The following is a 20,273-nucleotide window of genomic DNA, read 5'->3' as shown; positions in this document are numbered from 1 at the left end:
TCTTTAAAAAAAATATACATATATCTAAATAATTTATGGCTAACTAGTCTTTAAATTATTTTCTCTTGAAGACTTTATGGATTAACTGACACTGCTTTAAGCAGAACTACTAACAGGCATAGGAAAACTAACAGGCTAATGAACAGCACTGCAGGAAGTTGAGACAGTAATTGCTGGCTATTTTCTTGGTCTGACCTTTGTCCATTAGCAACATCTTCAAGAGAAGATGATGAGGTGCATCACAATGCTATGAGAACTAACTGCCAGTAACAGCTGCAATTTATGGGGTACAAACAGTAACCAAGCACTTTAGGAACATTGTAGCTAATCCTCATAAACATCTGAGCTAGAAATTACATTGTCCAAAGGAGAACAATGGGGAATATGAAGAGACTGCAAAAGCCAAGGGAAAGGAGAGAGTCTACAAGGACAGGGAGCTAAGAAAAAGATTTTTTAAAGAGGATAATGACTGAATTGGATTTGGTGATTAGGAAGCAACCTTTAAGAAATGCATTTCACTGAATTGGTTTGGGAAGAAAGCCAGAATACAAAGAGCTAAATAATAAGTGAATGATAGAAAAGCGTCTGCACTAAGAGTAGACAATTTTTTTTCATGAAATCTAGTACTTCACACATATCTTACCTTTAACCATATAAATTTCATCAAATGTGAGGACTCTTTCCTCAGGAGAAAACACACAGATGCTTCAAATTCTATATGCAATTTCAAGGTGTTCATAGGCCCACCTGAATCCCAGTTAGGAATCTCAGTGTAGGAATGAGTCACGTAGACAAAATTCAGGATGGCAGAGGTGAGGCTGTGAGAGTGGCACATGGATGATTTCAACTGCATCCAGAATGCTTTAGTTCTTAATCGGTGTGATGCTCATATAGACGTTTGTTAATTTATTGTTTATATATACTTATGGATATATATTAACTTTGTTACCTAAAATATTTTTTGACAGACAGAGTGGACAGTGAGAGAGAGAGAGACAGAGAGAAAAGTCTTCCTTTTGCCGTTGGTTCACCCTCCAATGGCTGCCGTGGCCAGCGCGCTGTGGCCGGTGCACCGCGCTGATCCAAAGGCAGGAGCCAGGTGCTTCTCCTGGTCTCCCATGGGGTGCAGGGCCCAAGCACTTGGGCCATCCTCCACTGCACTCCCGGGCCACAGCAGAGAGCTGGCCTGGAAGAGGGGCAACCGGGACAGAATCCAGCGCCCCGACTGGGACTAGAACCTGGTGTGCCGGCACTGCAAGGTGGAGGATTAGCCTATTGAGCCACGGCACCGGCCTGTTACCTAAAATATTTAATAGCTTTTTAAAAATAGAAAGATGGGTATACAGTAGAAAAAATATGTTTCTAGAAAAAACATATTAAAGTATGTGATGGTAATGTGGCATCATGTTGGAAACTTACTCTCCAGTGGCTGAAGAAAAAACTTTTCTTATACTTGAAACTTTTCTATAATCTTGAGACAATTTCCAAATTTAAAAAAAAAAACAACACAGTAAAAAGACACTCAACACCAAGAAGAAAACAAATTGATAAACATAATACCTTAAATGAATACATACTTTCAAAGGTATATACAGGGACAGCATAAAAAAACTTATAGACAAATGTACACATAGAAAAGTACAGGCCAGTGCCGCGGCTCAATAGGCTAATCCTCCGCCTTGCAGCGCCGGCACACCGGGTTCTAGTCCCAGTCGGGGCACCGGATTCTGTCCCGGTTGCCCCTCTTCCAGGCCAGCTCTCTGCTGTGGCCAGGGAGTGCAGTGGAGGATGGCCCAAGTACTTGGGCCCTGCACCCCATGGGAGACCAGGATAAGTACCTGGCTCCTGCCATTTAATCAGTGCGGTGCGCTGGCCATAGCGTGCCGGCGGCGGCAGCCATTGGAGGATGAACCAATGGCAAAGGAAAACCTTTCTCTCTGTCTCTCTCTCTCACTGTCCACTCTGCCTGTCAAAAAAAAAAAAAAAAAAAAGTACAATGAGGGCCTTCAAAATACTGAAAAGAACTGCTGTCGAATGGATTCCAAAATCAATGTTTTTATGTCAAAACTCTTCCCCTGGGGTGGTGCTGTGGTGAACTAGGCTAAGCTTTGCTTGTGATGCTGGCATTCCATATGGGCACTGGTTCTAGTCCCAGCTGCTCCACTTCCAATCCAGCTCTCTGCTGTGGCCTGGGAAAGCAGTCAAAGATGACCCAAGTGCTTCGGCCCCTGTACCCATGTGGGAGACCCAGAAGAAGCTCCTGGATCCTGGCTCTATTGCAGCCATTTGGGGAGTGACCAGCGGATGGAAGACCTCTTTGTCTCTCCCTCTCTCTGTCTGTGGTTCTACATCTCAAATAAATAAATAAATAAATAAAATACACACAAAAAAACCTCTTTGGGGCCGCCGCTGTCGCACAGCGGGTTAAACCCCTGGCCTGAAGCGCTGGCATCCCATTTGGGCACCAGTTCGAGTCCCGGCTGCTCCACTTCTGATCCAGCTCTCTGCTATGGCCTGGGAAAGCAGTAGAAGATGGCCCAAGGACCTGCACCCACGTGGGAGACCCGGAAGATGCTCCTGGCTCCTGGCTTCGGATCTGCACAGCTCTGGCCGTTGCAGGCATCTCGGGAGTAAACCAGTGGATGGAAGACCTCACTCTCTCTCTCTCTCTCTCTGCCTCTGTATCCCTGTAATTCTGTCTTTCAAATTAATAAATAAATCTTTAAAAAAGATACACGTCCATGTCTTTAGCCATCTACAAAGCACAGTATTGACTGTTATTTGGGGAAATACTGAAGAAATTAAAGGGTCTTCTGCCCATTGTTGCCATGCCAGCTAATTATTTACACATATAACCCTTGTAGTCTGTGCATCAAGCATAAATACCAACAGCCTACTATTTATCTATTTTTTTTATCATAAAGACTTTAGCTTTGACCAGAGTTTTTACCTTCAGCTTCTTCCTTCTGTACACTAACCTATTAAATCACCACTGCTATCCTTCCCTTACTTAAGGAATTATAATAGGGGCCAAGGTTGTAGCACAGCAGGTTAAGCTTCTGACTGGGACACCAGCATTCCATATGCTGCTCCACTTCCAATCCAGCTCTTTGTGAATGCTTGGGCCCCTGCACCCACATGGGAGACCCCAAAGAAGCTCTGGGCTTCTGGCTTTGGCCTGGCCCATCCCCAGCCCTTGTGGCCACTTGGGCAGTGAACCAGAGGATGGAAAATCTCTGTTTCTGTCTCTCCTCCTCCTCTCTGCAACTCTCCTGTCAAGTACATTAAAAAGTAAAATATTTAAAAAGAGACAGAAGTTTAAAAGAAAAGAAATTATAACAGCACGCACACATGCCCACTCAACGAAAGCTAAATCAATGTCTATGCCTCAATGTGAAGGCCTCCGTAGCCTGATGTTTCTCCACCTGACCACAATCACTTTCTTCTCCACAAAAACCATTTTGTCATTTAGCCAAGTGTCACAGCTCACTGTCCTCTATTGCATCATTCATATTCATTCCTCCTAGAGTTGTAGTATATAGTTGTTCCCAGGGTTCACTGCAAAAGGACACCAACTGCAATCCAGTCTGATGGTTGCTCACCAAGAACTGCACCTTGACACAGAACCATGACTACTTAGAGGAAAGGGTACCTTGATCTAATTTTTTGAAGATTGATTTATTTACTTGAAAGGCAGAGTTACACAGAGAGAGAGAAGGAGATGAAGAGAGAGAGAGAGAAAGAGAGAGAGAGAGGTCTTCTATCTACTGGTTCACTCCACAGTTGGCAGCAATGGGCAGAGCTGTGCTGATCTGAAGCCAAGAGCCAGGAGCTTCTTCTGGGTCTCCCACACAGGTGCAGGGGCCCCAAGAACTTGGGCCATCCTTTACTGCTTTCCCAGGGCATCGCAGAGAGCTGGATCAGAAGTGGAGCAGCTGGGACTCGCACTGGCATCCATATGGAATGCCGGCACTGCAGGCAGCGGATTTACCCACTATGCCACAGCGCTGGCCCCACCTTGATCTAATTTTAAAGATGCTATATTGGCTGGCAGCATTCTGATTCCTCCTCCATGATCTTCATGATCTCTAATCAGCTCGTCTCCCCAGTACTCATCGGGAAACGTGTCATAAACTCACATAAATAGAAACCTGGAGAACACTTGAAACCAGGGATGTCCAGGAAAATCTAGAATATAGAGTACAGATACTTATCACCCATTTTCTACTATTCGTTTAAGGCCCAGCACAAATTCTAATTCTGTGAATCCTTCCCAAAGTACAATCTTATTGACCTCACCTGCTATAGCACTTCATTGTGTCCTGTGAAATCTAGTAACAGGGGGCCAGCATTGTGGCACAGTGGGTAAAGCCACAGCCTGCAGTGCCTGCATCCCATATGGGCACCGGTTCCAGCTGTTCTTGGCTGTTCTACTTCCAATCCGGCTCTCTGCTGTGGCCTTGGGAAAGCAGTAGAAGATGAGTCAGTGCTTGGGCCTCTGCACCTGCGTGGGAGACGGAAGATGCTCCTGGCTCCTGGCTTTGGATTGGCGCAGCTCCAGCTGTTGTGGTCATTTGGGGAGTGAATGGTCAGATGGAAGACCTCTCTCTGCTTCTGCCTCTGCCTCTCTGTAACTCTGCCTTTCAAATAAATAAACCTTTTTTAAAAAGAAACTTAATGACTGATTATCAAATAATTCAGTGTTTTCAAATTGTGAAGTATTTCAGTCATTTCACAGCATAAGATTTTAATTTCATTTAAAAATATAATTATAATTGGGGAAGGCGCTGTGGCATAATAAGTTAAGCCTCCGTCTGCAGTGCCTGCATCTCATATGTGTTCCATTTCAAGTTCCTGTTGCTCCACTTCTGATCCAGCTCCCTGTTGGTGGCCTGGGACAGCAGTAGAAAATGGCCCACATGCTTGGGCCCTTGCATGCACGTGGGAAATCTGAAGGAAGCTCCTGGCTCCTGGCTTTGGATTGGCCCAGCTCCAGCTGTTGTGGCCATTGGGGAGTGAACCAGCAGGTGGAGGACCTCTCTCTCTCTGTGTGTCTGTTCCTCTCTCTGTCTGTGACTCTGCCTCTCAAATAAATAAATCTTTAAAAATATATAATTAAAATTATTTTAAAACTGTAATAAACGAAAGCAATGAACAAATGTGTTACATACCAAACACATTGGAAGCCACTACCGATTGTGTTCATGCGTGTCACCAAGCTAACAAGTCATAAGAGAGAGTGAGGGAAATATAAATCTGGAAATATAAGATTTCTTATTATGACTGTTTAATTGAAGACGATCTTAAGCTGGCAAGACAGAGTGTTAAACAAAGTCTTCATGATGTTCACTATTGACATTGAATTTCTTAATGCTCTATGATCAAAATGAAACAGAAGTAAACTGTAGACAAAGACTTCTTTAGTGTTCAATTTCCAATTTAAGATTCTTTTCAGTCTCTTCTTGACTAAAAGGAAATATTATCAACTTTGACTAATGAGCTAAATACTTATTTTGATCTGACTTTTATTTTTGGAGCCACATGGGATTTTGTTTGAGGAGGGGGAAAGGTCTGCTCTTATAAATATTGATAAATGATCTGGTAAATTCTTTCTTCTTCATTATCAACATCAATAGAATTTTTTGAGTATATGTTGAACATTGAAAGTGTAAGCTAGGTGCTGGAAGGTATGTATGCAACTTAATTACATCTCAAAGGGAATATAAATCTTACAAGTCTGAAGTTTATCTCCATCTTTAAGGGATCTGCTACACTCACAAACAGAATTCAGGGATTCAAGATATTTACATTTTCTCTGTGAATTGGCTTCTCTTGGGTCAGGAAAAATGGTCACTCAGTGTTTTACAGAGCAAGAAAAGATAACACTGAATTCCCTATCCAAGAGGTAACTCTTGGATAACTCTTCCAAAAGACCAATTCAGCCTCATAGCCAGAGGGGCCAGAGAATTCTGGGAAAGCCTGGTCTCTCTGAGGTAACAGTAGTTATGCTTTAGGGCCAGGGAAATTTCCACTGAGCACCAACTCCCCCTCAATGCAAGCAAACCAGATTGAAAGATAATGGCTAACTAGACCTATTGTTGCTAGACAAAGGGGAATTGGGGCTTCAAAGGTACCTGGGGAGATGCCTTCAGGCAAAATCTTCAGCTGGGACCCAGGTCTCCATAGTAGGTCACAAAGGTAACAAGTGGCTTTAGGGAAAGGGGAACAAGTATAATCACAATTTTAACTCCTTTTCTCCCCCTAGGAAGATTGAAAAACAAATTCAACAAACAATTAAGCAATTTTTCCCTAAACTCCCAAAATGGGCTCACCACCTGTTTCCAGAAGAGAGCCAATCACAGTGAAGTAAGAATTTTAAAAAAATATATTTTTAAAGCTAATAATGTATTTAGTGATTTGTCATAAGGTTATAGTTACTAGAGTCTGTATTTGAAACTAGGAGGAATATTTGACTCCAAATTTGAAGTCTTTGTTTTTTAACCATTCCATAAAGAACCAATAGAGAAAAATCAGGAAGTGAGCCTCAACACTTAAACAGGGAACTCAAAAAGGGCTCAAGAATAAATACATAACTAGTGGTTTGTACAAACTTTATAAACCGGGAAGGGGCAGATGTGTGACACATGAATGAGTCCTCTGTGCATAGTGCTGGACACAGAGTGGGGAGCCAGTGCTAACCATAATTCCAACAACATCCGCACAGAGAAATGTGCCACATCATAGGCATTAGGCAAAGTCTCAGAGGCCTCAGGGAGCTAATACAAGGGCAGAACAGGTCTGATGCTTTCTTCACCCTCTGGCCTCATCTCAGGAAGTGCTCTATCTCCCTCCTTCCACTTAACCCTCCCCATGCTCTCTGGTCACAGTGGCTTAATATGTGACATGATCCTTCCTGCAACAAGGTAGATCACAGTTCCTGGCACACAATAGGAACTAAACAAATATTCATTAAAGAGAGTAATAATGGAAAAACAGGAAGAGCCCAAGGACACAAAGAAGGGGAGGTATCAGAAAAATATCTGCTAAAGTGGATCTTAAGGCAAGGATAAGATGACCATCTGCAGAGATAGGAGGAGGGCCAAGGATGAAAAACACAGACAGAAAAGCAGGAGGAGTACGATCCATGGCACGTTAAGCCAACATCACAGGTACAACTTATCTAAACATGGGCTATATGAGGACAATAACAGGAGATAGGGCTGAAAGGTACAAAGGAGCAGCATGATGATATTGGTGTTTTAGAAGAAGCCCTTTGCTTGCAGAGAAGATGGATATCAGAAAAGGGGAGGGGGAGGCAAGAAGAGACTAAAAACAAGAAGAGTCAGGTCTGTTGTATGAAGTCCAGATAAGAGAGGATGAAAAGCCTAAACTAGGGAGACAACACAGTGTAGGGGGATAATCCAAAATGTCATTTCTTGGATCTTTGACCGTAGATAAGTCAGTTAATCTTTGTGGGATGAGAATACTTGCTCTCTCTATTTCATGGGGGTAGTTTTGAGTAGCCAACAAAATATAAACCTGAAAGATGAGAAAATATATGTTATTATAGTGGTGGCAGCAGGAAAAATGATGACAGGGGACAACTGAGAAACATGACCATTGCTGTAGATTCAAAATCGACAAATTAGAGTCTTCTCTGACTTTTCTCTTTTTCTCATCATGTCATATAATTATATCATACATAAATACGAAAATGACTTTTAAATTCCCTTCAGATTAAATATAACAGAGGGGTGGGCATTGTGGCACAGAGCTTTAAGCTACCACTTGGGATACCCACATCCCATCCAGAGTGCCTATCCGGCTACTCTGCTTCTATCCAGCTTCTTGCTAGAGCATCTGGGAGGTAACAGACAATGACTCAAGAACTTGAGTTTCTGTCACCCATATGGGAGACCCCGAGGAGGCTCCTGGCTCCTGGCTTTGGATCAGCTCAGCTCTGGCCAGTGTGGCCAACTGGGGAGTGAACCAGCAGATCAATTTCTCTCACTGTCTCTCCCTCTCTCTGTGTCACTCAGCCTTTCAAATAAACAAAAACAATTTGAAAAGTAACAGAAGATGCTTGAGGGGGTGGAATTTAGTAGCTACTCTGCACATAGTATGTTTTCATTCATTGTCTGTACACACACAAAAATACCTCAGGAGAAAAGTATTATTATCCTTTTCTACTTAAGAGAATAACAAGTCTCAGAAAGGGAAAATGAGTTGCCCTGAATTATATAACCAGGAAGTATAGGAAGAGGCATCATTGAGTTTGACTTTATAGAGTCCTTTCTCTTAAGTATTATACCATTAAACAGGGTTGCTATTTTTCCATCAGAGCAATAGTCACTGAGGTTAACATTAGTAATCTTAAGATAGACAAGGGCCGGCGCCGCGGCTCACTAGGCTAATCCTCCGCCTTGTGGCGCCGGCACACCAGGTTCTAGTCCCGGTCGGGGCGCCGGATTCTGTCCCGGTTGCCCCTCTTCCAGGCCAGCTCTCTGCTGTGGCCAGGGAGTGCAGTGGAGGATGGCCCAAGTGCTTGGGCCCTGCACCCCATGGGAGACCAGGAGAAGTACCTGGCTCCTGCCATCAGATCAGTGCGGTGCGCCGGCCAAAGGTGAACCAACGGCAAAGGAAGACCTTTCTCTCTGTCTCTCTCTCTCTCTCTCACTGTCCACTCTGTCTGTTAAAAAAAAAAAGATAGACAAGGAAAATGGAGTTGTAATAGGCCATTAGGAGTAGATCTGCTTACTCATTTGAAGTCATTTATTGATCACCCATGACTTGCTTGGCCACTGCAAGTACAAGGTTGAAGAGAAAACCTAGTTATAAAAGCATCAAGATTTCAACACCATAGGGCAATGTTCCTGAAGAGCCAAGGAAGCATAAGGGAAGGAAGAATTAATTCCTTCTTAGACGTCTAAGACTGTTTCATAAAGACAGTGACATTTGATCTGGGTATTAAGGATTGAGTAGAAGTTCACCAGATAAAGATAGAAATGATGGAAAAGGATATTCCAGGCAGAATATACAGTACATAAAAGAGCAGAGAGTTGTGAAAGAACATAATGTGATTTTGTATGGTGAGAGTATAATATACACTATGAGTTTGGGAAAGAGGAGTGACAGGAAGAAACAATAGAAAGGTGGCTGGGGTCAGATAATGAAAGTTCTTAAATGTGCCACGCCAAGTATATGTATTTTATCCTGAAAGAAACAGGAAACCAACACAAGTTTTAAATCAAGATACACTCTAATTGGCTATATTAGCAATAAAAAAAAACTTTGGTGGTGGTAGTGTAGATATTAGAATGGAGTCAGGAGGCAGAAAAACCAGTTAGGAAGCTATCATTGTATGATGATGAAGCTTTCAAGAGGAGAAAATGAATGGAAAAATTATTCTATAGATTTTTAGTGTGAGCAATGGGACTTAGTGAGAAGGGTAGACATAATGAGAGTTGATTGCTGAAACCGGGTGGATGGCAATGACAATTAACAAAGATTAAAAAAAAGATCTCAGTAGACTGCAATGTCATGGGAAGAACTAGAGAAATAGTTCCGTTTTTGGATATACTGTATTAGGGCCAATAAAAATTTGATGACCACTGGTTTTGTTTGTGTGCTTACATTAAATTCCAGGTACTATTTTAAGTGCTTTGTATACATCAACTCACTGAAATACACATATAAGGGTTTAGTAGGCAATTTGAAATACAGGTTTAGAGCTCAAGGAGATGTCTGGGCTGGACATATAAATTTGATAGTAATCAGTGTATAAGAGGTATAGTCAAAACCAATGAAACAAGAAGGAAATGGATGAAATGCTGTAAAAAGCCACCATTTTAGGACCAGGGAGAGATACAAATTGTGAACTCCATTACAGCAAAGATCATGCCTCACTTGTTCACTACTGTGTCTGTATGACCTCGCACACTACTTAGACAATGGTGGTTGCTCAATAAATATTTGTTGACTGAATAAAATTAAAGAAAAATCAGAAGAATTATAAGAAGAACCAATGAGGCATAGTGTCATGGAAATCAAAGGAAGAAAGGAGGTTTCAGAATGGCTGGAAAATGCCAAATAACACAGTAGAAAAGACAGAAGGAGAACTGCAAAAACCCATTGGGCTTGGTATTTAGGCGGCCCTTAGTAGTTTGAAATAGGGCAATTTTGGTGCGGAGTCAGTTTTAGACTATAATACGTTGAAGCGCAAATGATTGATGAAGAAGAATAGGCAATCCCCAGGAATTTGACAGTAATGTAACTGTGGAGGTTAGACTTACTGGGCAAATGAAACTATTTTTTTGTTTGTTTGCTTATATGTTAGAATTGACTTCAATATTCTTTTCAGAATAAAAAAAAAGAAACCTCAGGAGAGAGATTAATTAAAGAAGGTAAGAGAGTGGATAATTGCTCTTAGCTAATTTTCCCATCATCATTTTCCCATGGGTATGCTTAAGTCAGGTTGTCTATTTACATTTAGTTAGACTTGAAACTAGTTAAAACCCTATGCACTGCCTCATTGAGACATTCAGTCAGCTAAAATGGACTTGATAATTTAATACAGTCTGCTGCTTTCCTAGTATGTACTTTTTATATGAGTATGTCTTATCATCTATATGGCAAAGAAAAAGTCTATATTCCAAAGATGATGGTGAAATTATGGGATTATTCATATAATTCAGGCAAGCAAAAACCTAGAATGTATTGATAGTTAATAGGTCAACCAGTTTTGTTTTTATCTTAAAGAGGTACTTAAGACAATAGTGCACACTTTGCTTCTGTGGTTTGTAAACTTACAGAAAAATGGCTGTATTTACTAGAGACTTTATACTATGCCTAAAATTCAAAAGACTGTTGATACCAATCGTTAGCACTAATCCCTTCAGCCTGAACAAACTTTAGAAGGAGACAATTTGTTTACTGTAAAAATCAATTGCATAAACTCCTTTTTAGAATCATATTCTTAAATGTATATAAGGAAATACATAGAGTTACAAAGGAAACCAATTATACTGCAATATAATCATCAAAATACAAAATAAAACAAATTTGTAGTATGTTAATACATCTGTTTCTTTAGTAAAATATCAAGTAATAATATATTACTTCCTCCCTCCATTCTTGTCTTAAAATATACTTGTATTTGACCCATCAATAATATAGAAATATTATCATCCATGAATTACCTAATCACCTATTACCTACCTATTAACTAGTCAGTTAGTGATTTACCTGATGGTGTGCTCATATATCTGACAGTATCATCAGTCATCTTAACATATTGTATGTATATATAATCATATACATATATTATATATTGTAATTATTTATAAATAGCTCATACAGGATATATGCTCACAGGGAAAGTAGAATATTATGTAAAAATTCATAGACAATGCCTCAAACAAGGCAAATACTTCTCTTGATATTGAGAGTAGGAAGAAAATTTCTGCAGCTCTAGTTGTCTTATCATGATAGTCATCCTTTGTTGACTTCTATAATGACTAGGAAAATCAGTGGAATAGATCACTTGGGCAAGTTATAACTTTAAAGAAAGAAGTTGGTATTTCTATCAGACCTTGATTGAATGTGTCTGGGCAATTTTACTGATACTTTCTTGCAGAAAGGGCAAGAGATATGTATTCTCCCCTTTCCTTCTTCTCCTACTTAGTGTTTGTCTTTAAGTATATATGCTTGAATGTATTAGAGGCTTTCATGAAAAGTCATTTGGAAAGGGGTAAAGTGGGAAGAAAACAAAAGGACTCTGACTTCTTGGGGATATATTTTATCTTCTAGGTATGTTGCCCTATGATCAGATTTGTATTTTTTTAATCTCTTCTCTAGCACAATGCTAGTATGTCAGATAACACTTAATCATTAAGCATCTTGTCTTTTAAGGAACATAATCACCATTATGAGAATCTGAGAATGCAAACTCCTAGAATGCTGGCAATTATGTTTAAATAAATCTTTACATGCTGTGCCTAGCCTAAGAGAGTCCTTTAAGGTAGTTAGGGTCTTCAAAACTAAAGATGGTTATGGATATTCTGAAATCCTAGGCTCTCTTTCATTCAGATAAATTTGCAGATATGTTACCTGAGTGAAGATCATCACTCCTTTAAAATAAATCTAATGGATGCTCACTTTTTAGTACTGGAATTTAATATGTAGTTTTCCAGTCTTTTATACAGAACTGCTTTGTATGCCCTGAAAAAGTACAAGCTCAAGAGCACCGAAATGACCCTTTCTTTAGATACTTACCAATGTTCTGTTACTGGTAATTTAATTCTCCCAGTGAGGAGACTTTCTCATGGGGAAACATAACATATGTCCTGTCATCAATTTATAATAACAATTTCCATTAATAAATTACATAGAATTCAAATGTTTAAAACCATCTGAATGGTGAAAAAGACTCAAACATATGGGGGATCCAATGGCATCGAGAGTAGAAGATGAGATCAAGCCAACATAGGTAAGAATCTAGTGCAGGCTGTCAAATAATGAAAAGTCACCTTCTGAGGACTTATCTTTTGACTCCCCCCTTTCTCTTTGTCATGTCTCCAGAAACAAAAAAAAATAGCTTTACAATGTAAAAGATATTGTGCATAAGTAAACAACAGTGAAGGAATCAACTCTGAACATAAATGAGGTAAAAAATATTCTCAGAGCATCTCAAATTTTATTTTAGTCTTACCAGGCCAACCACATTGACAATTTTAAAATAATGAAGTAGAGTCCAAAAACTACACATCAAAGCAGTGCTTGATTTTGGAGACTCATTCAACACTTTTAAGGATTAAAAGTTTCACCTGCTAGCAGCTACCATGGATATCAAATGATAAGATGCGATATTTGGGAAGTTCTCAGCTATCCTGAATGATCTGTAGGTATTTTCCCAAAAGTACACTGAATAAGATCAGCCAAAGTCTGAAAACAAAGGTTTTACTGAAGGGTATTCTGCCTGAACATGACATTCTGAAGTGACAAGATTCTTAGACAAATTGTTAACTAATCAGAACCTGGCATTTTCAAGAAACGTAGTACTGAGCCTCAAGGTAACACATAATTAAACTTGTGTGGTGGAGGCATCACATGGAGAAGTATGCAGAGCCCTGGATCAGTATTCCTACTGTCAAAGTCTAGAATTTACTTACATGAGAGCTGATATTGATCTAAGGGGTCACAAGCCTTAGAACTGAAGTTTTCTGGCATTATCTTTTCTTCACAAACCATTTCACTTCATTCTGGTATTTTCTTAAAGACAACATATGTTAGGATCAAGTAATCTATTTTCTTATAAACATATTAGGTGATTCTGTTAGGTTGAATTAAGTATGGCTCTATGAAGACTTTTAAAATACTTGTGTCATCTATGTAGTGAATGACTGAGTATTAAGAGAGGAGGTATTTTAATATACAGTGGTACTCAGCAGTTGAACAACTTCATATTTGAGTTCAAGTGTTGACTAAATTTCTGCCAGCCTAAGTAGCCAGTGCAACTGGAAACTGCAACATCTCTGATTATTCCAGTCACTCCATTAGTTACTCCACGTTTGTGAAATTATCCTAGTAATTCCACTGGAGGTGTCCCTATGTTCTGGAACCCATTAAACTTCTCTTGTCCAGATGTCTAGAGAAATTCCTTTGCCTGCAGTCCTTACATGATTTGATAGATGATAACCTAAAAAGTCTACGACGTGTTCACTTTTAGCATTTTATTCCACTCTAACTACTTTAACTTTCAACTTTCTGATGACGCAGAAAACCAGAAAAAGGGAAGAACATCAGGCAGAAAATGAACACCATCTAGGGATATCACTTCAATCCAGATGTTGTCACCTGGTGCTGTCAAAGGACTCACAAGCAAATACTTAAGTTTAATTCCCAGAAATTTTGCTGCACTTTCAAGTCCCTCTGCTTGTGCTCTCCTCCCACTCCCAAACTTGTGTGCCAGTTTCTGTCGGGTAGACCAGGGGAAATTGCATTTCTTCTGCTTTGAGGATCTATGCAGAGGAAGGCATCAGATGTCAGTCATCTTAAGGTGTCCAGGAAGAGACTCAGAAAGAAATGTGTGCATCTGGTGTCTTCGACTTTTATTTCCCCAACCAGTTACAAAGGAAGCAATGCCTGGGTTCCAGGGGAATTAGCTTGACACCATGCTCTTTCTCTCCAAGAACACCATTAGCTCCCACTAGAAAAGTAGAGTGGTGTGAACTCTGCTTCCCGGTGCAACTGTAACCTCCTAACACAAACACAAGAGGTGGGGATGGAGGGAAGGGTCGAAGGAGGAGGAGGGGAAGGGGTCGGAGGAGGAAGAGACTCACCGCTCCAGCCAGTTCCTCGGTCAGGCACAATGTAGCCAGGAGCAGCCACAACCTGAAACGGGAAGGAGGGTGAGTGATACGGGCTCTCTAAGCTCCGGGATCCTACGTCTGCGGGTAGTTAGCTCCCCGACCCCTTTTGGATGCCTGCTCCCACTTTCACTGCAATGACAGAAGTACAAGTATTGCCCCGGCCTGGCAAAGTAGCCTGAAGTGGAAAAGAGGAGAGTTTAGGGCAGCAACAGCTCACCCAGGGTGCATGCTTTCGGCTCCTCCGGAGCTGGGTCCCGGGAGACTGCTAAACGGCTCTGTGGCTCTGGCTCATCGGGGCTCTGCTGATGCTTGGCGGCTGCTTCCTTACTCAGGACAGGGTAACGGCGCGAAGCGCTGTAGTTCGAAAGAAACTTAACTCAGCTTCCAGATAAGGAAGTGTCCCAAAGGGAAAGAGGCTCCGCTGTGCCCGCTACAACTTGCCGCACTCAGGAGATAGTTCCATGCACCAGGCGAGGAAGGAATGGAGGGGAAAGGGGCGGGGCTGCTTGGTGTCAATCATTCCCCCCCACCTTGGGCAGCGGGTTGTGTGTGTCTCTTTCAGGCCCCTGGAACCACAACAGTCCCAAGCGTCTCCACAGCTTCACGCACAGGCCCCTAGAGACTTATGCACTGAGACTTAAGCAACTACATATCATAGATTGCCATAAACCATTGCTAACTTGCACTTAAACAGACTTAGGCATACTACTACATAAATGGGCCCCGAAGTGTCCCTGCACACATGTCCTAATGCACACAGCCCCTATTTTAATTGATTATACACTAACTTCTTGGGAATGGAGGGAGCTTATCGAGTTTTAAATCTACTCTGAGCTCAGTGGAACCTGAGGATGAATGGGCCCACATGAAATAGCTCTAAATGCTAGAAAGACACTAACGTGGTTAAACTTAGGGACTGAGTTAACAGAAGTGTTCTGAAGAATTCTTTTGCAAATTCCTGCAACACTCTCCAAGAAGTCCATATGAAGTATTTTCTGGATATTTTAGCACTTTCAAAAATCAGAATTATCAAGGTAATGTTTCACACTGCATTACTTGAGAGGCATCATTTCCACTGCCACGGACTCCTCAAAAATATTTCCAATTATGTATTTATGTTAATTCTAAGGATAATTGCACTAAAGTTAATTCCTTTACCTAAATCCTTCTGAAACATAACTACAATGAGTTAATATCTCTTACGTTAGCTCAGTATAGGAGATAAATATTAATTATGACCTTCAAAATAGGTAGATATGAATATATTATAGTATCATTCAACATATAGTAATTTCTGATACCCCTGAATGCCCCCGAAGTTTATATGCATATAGCGCACATAAAGCTGTCATAATTTGTTAATTTTCTTACTTCATTTATAAGCATATACCCATATCTATATATTTCCAGTATTTTCACATCCACTAGTATGTAGAAACTCTCTGTCCTGTAAGCAGTTGGAAGGCAAAGGAGACCAGCAGCCTGGGGAGCAGCGATCAAAATTTGTTTCTAATGATTAACAATAAAAAGCACCGTCCGAGATCCATCCGCTGAAAAAAATAGTCCCACCTCAGGTTTATTTGTATTTGGGTTGGGGGCGCACACTAGTGAGAGTGGGACTGGGCAGGAAAGAGTAGTATCAAGGGAAGGTGCAAACTTTGAAAAGAAAAGCTTCCTGGTTGTGACTCTTGGTGCTCAGTCAACTGGGTTGGAAGTTTCCCTCCCCCAAATAGCTGAGCGTCACTCCCTCGCAGGTTGCTGGTGGAGTCTAAAGCTGTGGCGGAGTGATACTCAAATTCCCCGGTGCCGGTGGGGAGGGGGCGGTGCGGGGGCAAGAGGGGGAGGAAAGTAGATCTCTACGACTTGAGTGAGGAAAAAGTTTGCAAGTTTCGACCGAAGAGAAAAGTGCTCCCCAGAGACCGGCTTTGGGGAGGGGAGGGGGGAGGGAAGAATAGCTTTTTTTTTTTTTTTTTTTTTTTTCTACTCTTAAAAAGCTTTCTCCTCACCCAAGCCGACCGGCCCAATTGGGACACCCTCGCTGTCCCTCACCGGCTCTAGCTCTCTCGCAATAAAACCTCAAGATTATGTCAGTTGATCAGAGTCAGTCGGGGATTTCGTGCGGGTGCTGAAGGAACTGCGGGAGCCGGAGAAGAATGCAACTGCGTGGAGTCCGCCTGGCTGCCGGCTTGTTCTTACTGGCCCTGAGTCTTTGGGGGCAGCCTGCAGAGGCTGCGGTAAGTCCTCGCCCTCCAACTCCATCACCGCACTCTCCCGCTGAAACCACAGCTCGTCCCTTTAACTTTCCTTTCTCTTCCGCCTGGGTGGGGAATTCAAATTTGCTTTCACTTGCTTGGGAAGAAACATTATTTCCAGCGCTGGTAACTCTAGCCTTCTGAAGTCCAGGGGAGAGTTTTAAGTGTTTAAAAATAGGGCTGCTTGTTTCTCTGCAGCTCGCTCTGTCTAGGGGCAGGAGCGCAGCCGGGGTGGGGGATGCCTGTTAATGGATCACTAGGCTCTGGTGGATATTTAAAACTTTTCCACCCCCCCCCCTTTTGCCAGTGTTTCCCTGCCTCTGGTTAACCTTTCGCGACTTGAACCCAGCCCACGCACTCTTTAAACTTTGCCTATAGCTTAATATTTATTTGGGGTCTTCTAAAAGGCCAGCTTCCATCAAAGTGTTAAAGGCCTCATGAAGTTCTTGGCTTTTTGCTCTGTCCTTAAGCAACATGAACCTACCCCCACCTGAGGTCGGAAAAGCCACTGACCTGTTTTCCCCTTCTGACATCCTTCTTACAAATGCGAAGGTAGCATACCAAGAAGAATAAAGCAAAGATACAGGGCCTCAGGCTTCAGATCTTTTGCTGTTTCTTCTCTCTCTCTCTCTCTCTTCAAAGTTTTTGTTTACTTTTTTTTTTTTATACATTCATTGAGGCACCTGAAAAACTTGAGAATTTGCCCACTAACTATTTAAAGGAGACTAATTCTCTTTGTTGAAAAGAGGATGAGCTTTCTGGATGAATGTAGAGTGGGGGAGGATGTGCATGTGAAAAGACAGAGCAAAAAGTTCCAGCCAGATTTAGGAATGTAGAATTAAAACCTCAGTGTATCTCCTGGAAGGTTGGGGTGGGGTAGTCCCATCCACTATCCTCCTGGGAATGAGAGGCAGATGTAAAGGAATGAATGACTTTGTCAGAGAAAATGTTCTCCAACCTGAAGCCCATCATCTTTAATTTCACTTAACCTCTAAGGAATTAACTGTGTTACAAATTATTTCAATGTTACGTTTGAGTGATCATAATGGATTGTTCTTAAAACACTTTCAGATGAGATCATGGCTTAGGCCTTTACATGGTTGAGTGATTGATCGTTTTTTATATGCAGCTGCTATGATACGACGTATTTGGGTCCACTTTTTAAGTTAGTTGTCTAGTTTCTCTATTGCACTCAGCATGCTTCACATCACACTGCCCTCTCTATTCTTCAGAAAGTGTGTACTCAAGATAGGAAAACTTTGATCTTACTCTAAGCACAAGGTAATTGGGATGGCAAATCTGCTGCAAAACCATGCATCTCAAATATTTTAAACCATGCATGTCATCATTTTGCTTCATCAAAGTAGATAACTGATTTAAAATTGCTTTTTTTGATGCACAGCATCTTCATGGAACAAGATTTAGCCAGTCAGTGGGGCTACAGGCCTTTGCATAAAAGTACAATTATGTTCATGAAAATAGTTCATTTGAAAACATCTTCTTGGTGCCTGCTGCCTATGGCAATTGCCCCAGGGACAAATTTTGTGGAAGTTTGATTAAATATTTATCTTATTTTTCTTTTGAAGTTGCTATTGATATTGAGCACCAGATGCTAATTATACAGGAATGTATAATACTGTGCATCAATTTATATTAAAATGTATTTATATTAAAATGAAATTTGTTTTTATGATTGACAAAACTTGGGCGCAAACTTGTGTTTTTGGATTCTTAAAGTAACAACTAGGCATTCGTGAAGTAATTGTTTTTTTCCTTTTCATCATATATAATACTTAAAAGAACTTTTTATATAGTTTTCCTATCACTAGGATTTTGTGCCTCTGTTAAAATAGGGACTTGTTTTTCCTGCTTCACACATCAATACTCTAGTTAGACAAGTGTTTCAATCACCTCAAAAATATGACTGGTATCTGCTCAGCATGCTAGTTCTGGGGATATTGGTGACCTTCACAGTAAAACTGGACGGTAGGGGAGCAGGTTGTTGACAGTGCAGCCAGCTATGGAGCATTAGTTTTATGCATATATTCATGTATGTATATGTCCTATGACTGTAAGAGTGTGTGCATTTTTTCATGTTTGTATTAAGCTTTTGATATCTGATATGAGACTCTATCTTGAGTTAACTGTGATAAATTGGTTAAGATAGCGTCTGCCAGGTTTACTCACTGTAAAATCAGTATTTCTTCCCTTTGCAAAGTGAACAGATCTTGTGAAACCATGCAGGGTGATCTTCTGAGACGGTATAAATACTTTATTTCTCATCATACTTTTGCCCACTAATTTTAGCATGTATTGATGATTCTTGCCAAAATGATTACTATTGTTACATTTGTCAAATGGTGATTTTTGTTTTCTACATTTATTACTTGGTAGAATTCTGTATTAAGGAACTTTCCCTTCTCCATCATTTATGTATTTATGTATTTAGTTTCTAAGCTATTTGTTTATAGCAGTATGGACATAATGAATATTTGTTTTATTCCATGGGTTATTTTTATTGAAATTACCCCAGAATTTGTCCAATAGGAGCTCCTCCAAATTGGCTGCTACATCTTTTCAGTGTATTTCCCATCATTTCTTTTAGCACCTGCTTATTTTCTGGCAACACAGGATATTCTGGGCTTATTTTCTAGTTTCCCTGTCCCAACGTTGGAATCAACCATTTCTCCAAGGAGTTCTGATTTTTTTGAATGGAGAATGGTGTGTATTTAGAAACCAAAACCTAGGTGCTTAGCATGTTCATTGATACTGAGGTGTCATCGCATCTAGGCCTTACAGCAGACAAAATTAAGAAACATGCATATGTATCCAAAGACATATACCTGCTTTTATATCACCTTCCCGCAGTCTCTGTCAAGAGGATATATTAACAAATTCATGGAAAATGGAATTAAAAGATGAATTTATTTTGTGTAAAAATGTTTTGAAATCTGTGCCTCATTTTCCCATATCTGCATGTCCATGAACTTTTGAACACACATTTGTATATCTTAAAGATCATGAATTCATAGTGATACCTCTAATTCCAGTCCAGTGCCACAGAATAAAGCATACATCTTTGATGTAGTGGGATGTTACTGTTTTCTGGTATCTCTCAAACATGTTTTGTACAGGTCTTTTACATAACCTTTAAGAGATTGGCCTCTGGAGGCAAGTAGGTAAGTAGATGTGTGACCTTCAGCAAAATCATAACATTTGAGCCTAAATTTCTTCATTGGAGAAAGTGGGGCAGGAGTACCTCTCTCACAGCTTGCTTCGATCATAAAATGAAAAAATGTGTAAGATATTCTGAATAGCATTTTACACATCGTAAATGCTTGGTATTTTTTAGATTTTATTGTTTTGCAATATTTTTATTGTTTTTATTATTATTTTTAGATTTTATTATTGTTATTGCAAACTATTAATGACTTTCCATTTCTTACTACATTAACTCCCAAATACTCTGCCTAATTTTTGAGGTCAATTGTGATCTTTCCCCTCATCCAACTGTAGTTTTCATTACATTTTCCAGTATAATCACTCCATTCTAGCCTTGGTGAGTTCACGTATAATCTTTCGGGCACTGTGGATGTATTATGTTCCTATGTTTTATTACGACCTTATGGATCCAAGCCTTTACCCAATTTCA

At 40.5% G+C, this 20,273-nt stretch overlaps 2 protein-coding genes across 3 annotated transcripts in view; one reads left to right on the top strand and one right to left on the bottom strand.

Annotated features, from left to right (window-relative positions):
* The window catches only part of COL4A6 (collagen type IV alpha 6 chain), a 312,961-nt gene extending 298,102 nt beyond the window's left edge, over positions 1-14,859 (bottom strand). For both annotated transcript variants that reach the window (XM_008272863.4, XM_070067442.1), the window contains exons 1-2: positions 14,587-14,859; positions 14,340-14,391 (exon numbers count right to left, since the gene is read on the bottom strand). In XM_008272863.4, the coding sequence (XP_008271085.2) occupies positions 14,340-14,391; positions 14,587-14,597 (63 nt within the window). In that variant the 5' untranslated portion in view covers positions 14,598-14,859. The remainder of the gene's footprint in view (positions 1-14,339; positions 14,392-14,586) is intronic.
* A 1,328-nt stretch (positions 14,860-16,187) lies between these two features.
* Positions 16,188-20,273, top strand: part of COL4A5 (collagen type IV alpha 5 chain) — a 252,813-nt gene continuing 248,727 nt past the window's right edge. Inside the window, exon 1 of the mRNA XM_002720176.5 lies at positions 16,188-16,603. Within this exon, the coding sequence (XP_002720222.3) occupies positions 16,523-16,603 (81 nt within the window). The 5' untranslated portion in view covers positions 16,188-16,522. The remainder of the gene's footprint in view (positions 16,604-20,273) is intronic.

The sequence above is a fragment of the Oryctolagus cuniculus genome, chromosome X, assembly GCF_964237555.1.
Source record: "Oryctolagus cuniculus chromosome X, mOryCun1.1, whole genome shotgun sequence".
NCBI classification, from domain to species: domain Eukaryota; kingdom Metazoa; phylum Chordata; class Mammalia; order Lagomorpha; family Leporidae; genus Oryctolagus; species Oryctolagus cuniculus.
The sequence above is the reverse complement of the archived record's forward strand: the minus strand, read 5'-3'. Positions and strand labels throughout refer to the sequence as shown.